The sequence below is a fragment of the Typopeltis vanoorti genome, chromosome 25 (assembly GCF_054136105.1).
Source record: "Typopeltis vanoorti isolate ZY-2024b chromosome 25, IOZ_Tvanoo_1.0, whole genome shotgun sequence".
NCBI lineage: Eukaryota > Metazoa > Arthropoda > Arachnida > Uropygi > Thelyphonidae > Typopeltis > Typopeltis vanoorti.
The window spans coordinates 43,044,852-43,057,184 of record NC_143573.1 but is presented as its reverse complement, the minus strand read 5'-3'; the positions used below and the strand labels follow the sequence as shown (position 1 = coordinate 43,057,184).

The 12,333-nt window shown below is 34.7% G+C and overlaps 1 protein-coding gene across 2 annotated transcripts in view; it reads left to right on the top strand.

Moving 5' to 3' along the window:
• The window catches only part of LOC150092692 (nucleosome assembly protein 1-like 1), a 245,547-nt gene that overhangs the window by 49,827 nt on the left and 183,387 nt on the right, over window positions 1–12,333 (top strand). For both annotated transcript variants that reach the window (XM_090414480.1, XM_090414479.1), the window contains exons 3-4: window positions 3,337–3,389; window positions 7,967–8,054. In XM_090414480.1, the coding sequence (XP_090270606.1) occupies window positions 3,337–3,389; window positions 7,967–8,054 (141 nt within the window). The remainder of the gene's footprint in view (window positions 1–3,336; window positions 3,390–7,966; window positions 8,055–12,333) is intronic.

Genomic DNA, 12,333 nt, shown 5'->3' with positions numbered 1-12,333 from the left:
GTGTGAGCTTTGTACTGTTCATGAGTTTGGTCACCTTTCTCTTTATTTACCTCCTGCATCAGTCTTCGGCAGCTTGTACTTAATGATATTACTTATGCATCTAACTCCTACCTGATTAACCCTCCTTATACAAGGTGTGCAATCTAATACTCCTTCCTCTAGATGACTCTTAACTATATCCCATGCACTACTAACATCCTTACCCTGCAGTGTTTTATGCCATGTACAGATTTAAGCATCTTCCTAAGCATGTAATAATCACCTGCCTTGTAGTTCCACAAATACCCACTTCTTGACAGAATATTCCTCCTGTTTACAATCTTCCAAGACCGCATGGTCACTTTCACCAATCGGAGGCAATGTGGTTACCTTCGTTATGGATAGCTCTTCTAATTCTGTTACTAGGTCTAATACTTTCCCATCCCTATTCCCCTCCATGACATGCTGCCTTAAGTAATTATCTCTTAGTAGGTATATAAATTCTATTTCCTACCTGCCATGTGATCTTTCTTCCTTCCAGTTTCTATCTCCATAGTTGAAGTCCCCATAATAATCACTTGACCTGTACTCCTATTAATTTGACAATGCATGTCTTCTAGATCATCTGCTGGTCTATAGCAGCAACCAACTGTATAATTGTCTTGCTGGCCTTCATCTTACACCAGACTGGTTCAGATGAACAGCCACCCTCCTTCCTATCTCCTATTCTTTTTGGCTGCAGTTCATCTGCTATCATCAGCAGTATCCCTTCCCCCATCCTATCTTCCCTGAAAATGCTGAACCCTTTATATTCTATCACTAACTACATATCTGTTGTTAGCCAAGTCTCACTAATGCCAATACCTTTGGACAAGTTGGCACTAACAAATGCCTGAAATTCCTCCCTCTTGTTCCCGATACTTCCGACAGTATATAGAAACCACAGCATCCCTTTAGCCCCCCCCCCCCACCTTTACTTCCTGAATTGACTACTCTATTCAATATTTTTCTTGAGAAACTAGATTCTGCACTTGGTCATTCTCATACTTGCTTACATTCACACAAACTCACTTCATCCTAATTGCTTAAATTTTCCTTAATTTGCATTTCAGCATGCTCGGGGAACAAAGCTCTCGCCAGATACCTAACACCAAAACCATTTAGATGCAGTCCATCAGCATTTTACAAATCCTTCTTTCTGTCAAACACAGACCACAGAGTAACAAATCCTATATCATTCCTTCTGCACTTGTACATATAGACTCATTAGCTATCAGTGCTTTCCTCCTCAGTTTGTCTGTATCATAGCGAAACGTTTGTGCTAACCAAAACGATAATATCCTTCAACTTTTTTGCATCTGGATACTTAATGCGCAAACTTTGTTTGCTTACACTTGGGTAATGGATTAAACCAAGAATATAATTTCTTGGCATATTTAATTTATACAGGGAAACACAATTTTGTCACACTTTCATTAAGTACTCCCCTGATGATTGAGTCTCTGTATATAAATTTTCTCTTTAACTTGTTTTTCTTGTGTGTTAGCTCGGTCTTTATTGTTACTTTGGACCACCTACTTCCTTCTCTTTTCAGCCCTGCTAATTTCTCTGCTTTTGCAATTTCTCAATTTCGTGCATTGTCTTGTGTAGAATAACATTTAAGCTCGCTATTTCTTTATTAATGTCCATTTCATTCTCTTCTGTTTTCATGACTACACATTTGGCATTAATAGCATCATTTTCAATCCTTCTGTCAGTACTGTCCACCCTACTAACATTTGCTGCATTCTCGTCACCCAATATTATAAGGGATTTTCAGTTATAGTAATTCATCATGCTTTCTGAAGTAAGTTAATTGATCTCATACAGCAGTGATAAAGTTAGGAGTAAAAGAAAAAACACAAACTCGATGGGTGTTTATTCTTCCAAAATGAACAGATGACCAGAAAACACAGCCAAAATACTAGCCTCATAATCTTAGTTGTTTTGGATGCAATTCTAAGCACTCATGTATGAGGGACATTATTGTTTTTAAAATTACAGGCCTTATAAATAAGATATCTACAGCAGCTACTGTTATATTTAAGAAACATAACAGTAGTGGCTTTGGATATCTTAAGTATAATGCTTCTTCAGTTTCTTTGAAGTGAACAAATCACGAAATTCTCTCCTGATGTCAGTAAGGCTGTTACATCATAAATATATTTTTTTATCCTCAGAAACAAATTAGTGGGAAAGCAATAAGTTCCTGTAGCTCAGTTCACAATGATGGGACCTTTTTGATTGGAAAGACCTAGGCTGGAATCTTTTGCATGACTCAAAGAACCTTCATAAGCTCTTCTATATTGAAAGCGAGTTTTGTGGTCTCATATGGTGGTGGAAAGGTTCTCCCACAAACTTTCGTTTTTCTCTCAGAATAGATAAACTGGCCAGAGAATACATGCATGTAAATAAACATGCAAATAGGATTAACTGCCTGTCAAATCTTCTGTGAATTGGCTCTCTATAGAGAGCCAATTCACAGAAGGGGAAGATCTTCCACTTCTGTGAATTAAGATAAAATATATTTATCATCCTGACTGGCAAAGTGTTTAGTGTACTTGCTTTCTAACCAACAGATTGCAGGTTTGAATCCTGCTATGGCCATCGATGTTTGTAAATCTCATTCGGTGAGAGAATTTCTTTCCATGGCATGGGACTCCATCCTACTTATCGGAGTTCCGGAGTGGCACGAAGAAAGTTCCATGTTTGGTCTCCAGACCAGTGTTTCCAGATAATGTAAAAAGTAAATAAAAAAATTAAAAAAAAAAGCTATCTAAAAATGAAACTTAACTTGGAGTCCCATGCCAGGGAATGAATTTCTCTTTCTATAGTTAAGAAAATTATAGAATTATGACCTTTGATATCAAGGACAGAAGTCAAAAAAAAAAAGTAGTGAAAATAAGAGTGAACAGTTGGGTCATCATTGTAGTCAGTGACAAAAGCTGTGTTAAAGAACAGCTCTAGAAATAGTTTTAAAATCCAAAATTGCTTCATGATACTACAGAATCCACCATATTTCTAACTTAGCAACATCCAAAAATCAAGTTTTCCACAGAGTTGGAAAAAAGATAACTGCACTTCTTAGATATTATGTTTATAAAAGTACAGACTATAGGCTAAAATTCATTTTGGCATGAATATTTAGTACCTTTTGGTTTGTAGTTCTCTTGGCTATCTAACTATCAGCTAATGTATTAGTTAAAAAGAATCTTTTACTTGCACACCAGATTACAAAATTTTTTTACTGAACTTTCGGTAGTACTGTTTTTGTTTACAGAATCTAATTTTTCTAATGCCAGTTTAAATTTTCTATAGGGCATTACAGAGTGAAAGCAGTGATGTAGAAGATGATGATGAAGACGAGTATAGTAAGTTTTGTTTTTGTTTTTACACACACACAGAGTTTTATTGTAATTTTTTTTTTATACAGTATTTTATCCAAAGTTTCCATAGAACCATTGTTATTTTAAGCCCACTATTATAAACAGTAAAAGCTTAAGACCATGATGTTAAGAGTTTCTTAGCAAATGATGGTTGCAATCAATCACTAGACAAAGGAAATGGTGGGAATTATACATTAATGAGATAGCAGTGTTTGTGTGGCAGGAGCCATAAACAAAGGAAATTTCAAGAAACGGGACAAAATGGTAATGGCAGAAAATCATACATTGATGATAAAACATTAAGGATTGGCAAACACAAAATAGCAATACAATAAAGTAAAAATGCAATCACTAATGGGACACATAAGAAAGAAATGAGAATGAAATTATAAAAATAAAAATTCAGAATTAGTTTAAATTTCAAAATTCCACTTTCACATAAATTAATGCCACTTATCCAAAATTTTTATAACGAACTAAATATGTGCATACTCTACCACTGAAATCAGAACTTTAGCTCAAAATCTAAAACAGATAGTTTTTTGCCTTATGGATAAAGAAAATAAAAATCTTTCAAACACAAGATGAGCTGTTACCTACACAAACTTCATACTATACCAATTATGGTGGCTGTTCTCTCATTGCATGTATCCAGTTAGGAGACTAACTTGTTCATACCTGCTGTGCTAAAGAACCCTTCCCTACACCCAAAGTTTATATAGACTAATGTTCATCATTTCTGTCCTCTTTGTAATTGGAGGTGAACAATTATAAGCTGACTTAAAATTAAAGATACCAAGAAATTATATACTTGGTTAAATCCTTTATCCAAGTGTAAGCAAACAAAGTTTGCACCTGAAATATTTTCAGGACTAGGGTAACTCGTATATAGAAGCTAATGACTTCACATCACTTGCCTTAGTATCATAATGCAAAGCACATATCCTTTCGGACATGTATAATGCTATTCATTATAGGAAAGGTCACTACCAAGACCAGTTTCTACCTTTATTGAGGTCTCATTGGTGGGAGCCAGATCTCAGAGGTGATACTAAGGTTGAAGTAATGCAAAAATCATATTTTCATATATGGGTTGTCAAAAGGTGGATTAGAGATAGTTGTTGAAGTTTTTCCACTTGGGTACACTGTAAATTAAAGATACCAAGAAATTATATACTTGGCTTAATCCTTTATCCAAGTGTTATACATGTATACCCATAAGGATACGTGCTTTGCAAGTGATGTGAGGTCATTAGCTTCTGTATACGAGTTGCCCTGTCAGCTGCAAACTTTGTTTGCTTACACTTGGATAAAGGATTAAATCAAGTATATAATTTCTTGGTATCTTTAATTTATAGCATAACCAAGTGGAAAAACTTCCTATAAGCTGACTTGCTGCTGAACCTTAAGTTTTCAGGTTGTTTCATTTTAACGGTACAAACTGCACATTAGTTTAATATGAAAAGAATGTAAACTGATTCTGCATATCCATTTTTATACTTTCATGCTTTTGTTCTCTCTTTTGTTTCCCCATTATTATTTGCATTTGTACTTTTTTATGCTGTTTTGTGTTCTGTCATTATAGATTTCCTATCATTTTCTTTATTCTCTTTGGAGTGGGAGATCAGTCTTCACTCCTCCCAGAATTCACCATAGTGAACCTTGTGCTATAACAAACTGTTTCTCTGCTTGTTTGTTATAATGTGCATCTGCTGTAAATTGTCCACTGGCAGCAATTGTCCAAAAGAGCATGCTATGCTGAAAAAGAGCAAACCTTGAAATTAGCACTTATTTGATGACTCAAGAGATGGGCCCTAGTTCTCATCACTTGTTATATAACACCTTTTGAAAAAATACAGTTGTTTAGCAGCAGGCTTATAAAGGATAAAATGTTTTCTTGTTTTGTAACTATGATTCCATCTGCAACAGATTCCTCAGTATACTAACTTTCTGTTATTGTTTGCACACTATACTTAAACCTTCCAAACCTTAAAGTTCTTTGGCAGTTGGACAACAGTCTTGACTATTTTGATCATTCATATTGCTCTGATTTTCTTATGTTGTACAATGGTCTACCTGATCCAGGCTTTTTTTTTTTTTTTTAGTATATTCTGCCATTTTTATTTTGATCATCTTCTGACATTGTCAGTATCAATAGTTTCTGTACCATACATATTAAATAGAATGATGATGAATTCCCAAAGGCTTTTCTTCTCATGATATGACTAAACACTGACAATCCATTGCCATGTGTGTGTTGATTAGACCAGCCATTATTAAAAATCTTCAGTAAAGAGTGTAAATACAATATTTGTTGTTATAGGAACGATTCAAAAATTTTATAGTTAAAAATTGAGGGCACTAGATATAACGTTTCATTTTATAAAGCAGCAGGCATTACATCAGTTTACTAAACTTGTCTTTAATATCGTCAGCTCTTATGCCAAAGATACTCTTATCATGAAATGGCCAGGTTAAACTTGTCTTTAATATCATCAGCTCTTATGCCAAAGATACTCTTATCATGAAATGGCCAGGTTTACTAATCTTTCATCTCCCATTCTGCTTATGTAGTCATACTACTTTAGAACAGCTCTGCTTGCACATTTTTGAACAATGTCAAATATGGTTTTATTGTTGAAGTCTCTTCACTACTCTAATGTTTCTAAAAGTGCTCATTATGAGTTGTCTCCAATTTTTAACCAACTGTTTTATCTCTTTCTAAGGCAGCTCTCAGATTCATCATCAAATTCCTGACATGTAGCCTCAGGGAATGTACAGGATATGACAATACTACGTGAAAAAAGTTATGTAATTATCAATAATTTTTCACCAAATGAATATCTGTCATGACTCCAATATTGTCAGATCTGATATTTCTCTGTTCTAAGGGAATTTTTACTGTATTTTCAATCTGTCAAGAACTTGGTTTTCCTCTGAGTCTTTATCCTTCGTCTTGCAAAAAACACTTTTTTGGTTGCTTTTCTTCTCCCATTCTGTTTAAGTGACCATACCACCTGAGATTAGCTCTTTCAACACATTCCTGAATGCTAACAATGTTATTTCCTAATATCCTCATTTTTTATACGATACTGCTTCATATTTCTAACCCAGCTCTCAGACCATACATTAAAATTGGTTTGAATGCTGTCTTTTGTATTGCTTCACTCTACTTGATATTGCCTGCCATTCAGGAAAAAGGAGTGGCTATATTTAGTATTGAATACCATGATTGTTATTGCCTGAATACATAATCTTTATTTGTTACTTAAAAAGATCTCACCTGTTTTTGTCTTCTTTGTTTCGGTAACACCTATTATGTCAATCTGGTACTTATCTATTTCTCTAGTTCCATTTCTTTTCCATCGATATTTCTTATATTGATGGTGCCATTCTTCCCTCTGCTGACGTTGAGTTGGAATATGTTCTAGCATTTGAATTTTTGCTGTTTGTCCTGGTTTCATGATGAAAACAACGAGGACTTGTTTAATTGTGTGCCATCCCACTTGGCATGAATTTCTGTCACGTTTTATCCTTTTGTATAGTTTAAGCCAATAGCAATACAGTTTGGTTGGCTAAATCCCAAATTGCCCTTAATCCATTCGGTATCTAGGCAGATACATAAGGTCAGAAGCCCTGATCAGTTCTCCATATTCTTTAAAAGGCTATGTGGAGGTCTCTACTCCTAGTTATCCTGCTTTGACCCATAAACACCCTATTTCTCAGATCCATATGTTAAAATTGGTTTGAAACAACAACAACAAAATTCAAATTGGATAAATCATTATTTAACTCTGTCTGTTCATCATAAGAAATTGCTTATTCTATTGTTCCTCTTATTGTTATTCTTATTACCTGTAACTTCATTGTATAGAAATCTAATGTTATGGAAGGGTAGTTACAAGATGCATTTGCCTGTTTGCTAGTTAGAGCAGACAAACTAATTGTCTGTTGTCTGGCATTATCCAGTTACTTGCTTTGTCTTGCAGGATGGAAAAACTCATTATTTCCAGTGGGGGGGGAGGGACCCTGTTATCTATGTGTGAGACTGTCGCTATAAGTAGAAAAGCCCTTTATTAAGTTCTTTGCATCTCAGATAGGATTCAGACCTGGGTCTCTGCAACCAAAGGGCATGGTTGTTATCAGTCTATGGTTGTTACCACAGATGTTCTTTAATTCTATTGTATTTCCATTATTTAAATTTTCCAAAGAAAAAACTAATTCAAAAGCTTTAATGCATTTTACATTTTCAGCAGGTTTATTTTTGTGATTTTTAAATGTCCACTGATTTTTGTACATGTTTATTATAGTCATTATTTAATCTAACTTAGTCAGTAGCATTTTATGAGCATTGCTTTTCTTCATATTTGCTGAAATTATGAAGCAAAGCATTTTGATGCATGTGTCATTTCTATAAATCCTTGGTAATGCACAATCTAAGTTATTTTATTAAATTTTGAAAATACTGATTGAATTTGGTTGCTAAATGTTTTTATCTAGTATGTCTTTGTATTTTCTTGGTGTTGTTTTTTTATTTGATATATGGATATTTTTTTTTTCAGCGAAGAATTTATATGCAAAAAATGCAGAGATATTGGATTTGAAACAGAATCGAATCAATATGGAAACCACCAATTTTTCATTTGAAAGGTATTTTTATTATTTAAGATATTAAAATAAAAATTTGCAAATGCCATTCATTTCATATATTTCAGCTTCGATTTTCTAAGAGTTTCATGGCATGAATAATCTGAGATCCCTGCATGTAGATTATCTAATTCATAGCCAACCCACAGTACTAATATGATGCAGGTTTTACAGTATTTTTTTGAGTAGGAGTTGTATATATAAAAAAAAAAAAAAACCTTATTTGTAAGCTTGGTTTGTATTTTCATTTTGCAATAAAGGCATTTGCAGCACCACAAAATCATGCAGTATCAAACACATTGTTTTAAACAAGTGGTTCTCAAGGTGTGTGGTACCATCCCCTTGGGGCAGCACTGGAATGATCGGGGGGGGGGATGGTAGTGGCCTCATGAGCAAAAGGGTGCATTGAATTGAAGTAAGGGAGTGGTGAAAGCATGAAGGACAACAATTAGGTGCTGAAAAAAAAATTTATAATCAAAAATTTTGATAATATAACTGTTGCATAATGTAAGTAAAGGTCATAATGGTTGCTTTATTTTCCAAGGAAACGTACAAAATGCAAGTTACAGCTGATCTGCATTGAAGTCCGATGACAGGTCTTAACAAGCAAAGTGTTGACGGGACTTAAAATCCATACCACCTCGTTCAACCAGTGTATGAACTGGTTGAATGAGGTGGTATGGATTTGAATCAATCCTTAGCACACCCAAAGTACTAATGTACTATAGGTTTTTGCAACTTTTTTGTAAGTGGAAGTCATAAAAAATTACCAGGATATGGGTTTGAATCCTACTGTAGCATCAGTGTTTGTAAAAGTATTTAGATCAGTGGTTTCCAAACTTATTTGGCCTACTGCCCCTTTTCCAAAAAAAATTATTCAACCCCCTCCCCTCCCTTTGAAAATAAATTTCTAAGACCTGGCCATCTCTACTTGATCTTCTTCTTCCATATACACAAAAAAAAAATCATGAAAATCAGATCAACAGTTCTCTGGTTTTAAGCAAGCAAACAGATAAATACAGAAACAAATTTGCATTCTATTATGCATCTAGTAGAGATTTTTGAAGTTTGGAAATAAAACACCTTGGAACTGAAATTTTAAAACTTGAAATCAACAAAAGAAACAAATTGCACATAAACATAGAACAAGTTAAAGCTGAACTTTTAATAACACTATTAAAATTAAGAAAACAAACATAATTTACACATATGTAAAAATCTCACATAAAATAGTAAATAACGATCGGTAATATTAAAATATCCTAATGAGAAGGATGAGCCTGGTGTGCTGTTACCAGTTTTTTGATATTTGGCTCTATATTTGCCAGCAGCATTCTTAAATCACTGTGATCAGCTATTTGCAGTTTGTTTGTTTTTTTAGTTAAAATGATTTGTGACCACAAATATGATGATGATGGAAATGAGAGTAAAAACTTTTTTACTACCGCCTATAATCCAGAAAAAAGTATGGGCATCTGCTTTTGCAACCAGATGCCTATACAAAATTCAAAAATGGATACCAGAACCGTTGGTATCCATTTTTGAATTTTAATTTCAATTTCTCATTTGTTACTTCTATCAGTTGTAATTGTAAAGATTCTTCTGTGCTCTGTTCATACTTGAAAATGGGTCCAAAACCTAATCAGGTATTTTCATTTCAAGAATATCTTTAAATCGGTGTTGAAATCACAATGGAGAGCCTCCAAGTATTGACAATAGCTGAACACGTCTTCATCACATTTTTCCACTGTAGATAGATTTAGAAACTCGCTGAATTCTCCTCATCCTAAGTGTCATTTGTACAGGACAAGTTTTGACACAAATGCAAAAATAACAGCTTTTGTTTTTATTAAATTCAGCTCATCTCCTTGGAGCTGTAGATTTGTTTCATTAAATTTGCCAAACAAGTTGGTCAAATAAACCTATGTCACTTTTGAAATTCATTGAGTTAGCTTGTAAAGAATCATCGCTGTTTTCTGAAAACTGTAGCACTGAGTCAGAGTTTATAAAATCGATTCAAACAGGCACCCATTGATAGCCAACGAACATTTGTATGGAGCAGCAAGTGATTGAATTCTTCATCATTATCAATACAAAGTTGTCTAAACAATCTGTCATTCAACGAATGACTTGATTTTGTGGACTGCTGGAATTACATAATGTAATGTAGGGGATCACTCAGGTATTTGGTAACTAAATTTTGACGATGAATCACACAGTGTACAGTGAATACATTTGGCACCACCTCTTTGAAATATGCAATAAAACCATGATAGTGCCTTACCATTGGTTGCAACTGACAAGATATTATTCAGAGGGATTTCTTTTTCTTTTAAAAATTCTTCCAATGCATGAAATATTCATTCTCCTTTAGTGTTAGTTAGCAAATTTTTAGCAAATAATAATTCTTGGCAAATTTTTTCTTTTATGTATCGTATATATGCTAAAAGTAAGGCTTCATTTCCTGATAAAGTAGACTCATCAAGTTGTATAGAGAGCTGGGTTTTTTTTTTTTTAAATACTCGCATAATGAGTCTTCAACATCCTGGGCCATTTCATCAATTCTTCGTTGCACTGTATTATTGTTCAAAGGAATTTTCTTGATAATATCAGAGACTGGCTTGTGCAGTACAGTGTATATGACCTCACTAACAGCTGTTAGGATTAGTTCTTCACCAACATTATGTGAATTTCCCAATTTAGCAATCAGTAAGGAAATATTGTAAGAGGCACGCAACCCATCATCATCTAGTTTGGATGCTGCTGAAAACATACTTGTCATTATTGGTTGTTTCAAAAATTTTTCTTTAAGTGCTTGAAAATACAATAAATTATTTTTACAAGAAATAGTATAAAAATACTCACATGACCTGTTTTATTGGAACAACATTAATTTGCTTTGTGTGTAGTCCATGAAAGTAAGGTACCGACTAGGTATCGATTATGCCTTAAAATTTTTATGCACTACATCAGATTGCTAACTGCTTGTCACACAATTCAGAAACAATCGAAAACAAATTTCATACATCTCGCGTATTTATAGTATTATACAGTAAACAAGTCATAACATGCACATGTTCCTGTCGATGCGTACTGGACTTTTAAAATCCTGATCACTTTGTTAAGACCTGTCATTGGATTCCAACGCCGATTGGCTGTAACTTGCATTTTATATGTTTCCTTGGAAAATAAAGTAACCATTATGACCTTTACTTACATTATACAATGGTTATGTTATCAAAATTTTTGATGATACATTTTTTTCAGCACCTAATTTTTGTTCTTTTTGCTTTCACCACCCCCTTACTTTAATTCAATGCCCTATTTTGCTCATGAGGTCACTACTGCTCCCAAGGGGTTGAAAGTTTATTTTTCACTTGGTTAGAGTATAATAAATTTAGTTTAATCCTTTATCCAAGTGTGAGCAAACAGTTTGCGCCTGAAAGTATCTTCAGGACTGTAAGTAAGGTGGTACAACACCAGGGCAACTCCTTGCAAAGGTGGAGCAAGCTACCAACGTGTTTTGCATTACAGGAGATACTGAGATAGGAGTGTTGGTAGCTTGCTCCACCTTTGCAAGGAGTTGCCCTAGTGTTGTACCACCTTACTTACAGTCCTGAAGATACTTTCAGGCACAAACTTTGTTTGCTCACACTTGGATAAAGGATTAAACTAAATTTATTATACTCTAACCAAGTGAAAGATAAACTTTCAACATCTTTCTCTAAATCCAGAGTAATTTATTAAAAAAAAAGGGTGGCACACCATTTGGCAACTCCTATAGGTAGAGATGACCTGCTAATGCTTCTGCTTGGTATCTCCACTTGGGCCTGGCTCACACTGAAGAGACCTATTTGCAGCATTATTCGCCAAGACGTGAAAGAGAGCTCCAGTTCGAAGAAGAAAGAACCTGTGCCTACCAGTCCAAAAGAGGATCCAGTTCCCGCGGCCCGAAGAGAGAGCTCCATGCTCATTTTCTACAGAAGTACCTCAGTGTTGGTAAGACCTTTTTTCTTATTATTGGCTCTTTTACCCATTCCTTCTGGTATTTCTTCGCTTGTTGTGAGGGACACCTGGCGTTCCCCGACTTCGCCCTCCTTTACCTCCCCCCTTCTACAGCCAGTAGTTAGGTCTTCCCCCAACAATGCCTTTATTCTTACCCAGAACTAGAACGCTTGGCATCGAAGTCAAGCGGCTCCCAGATGAACAGACGTTAGTGAAAGCTCTGATTGATACAGTAGGGGCAGAAAACATATACGGTTTCACACCGTACTTAAAAGAA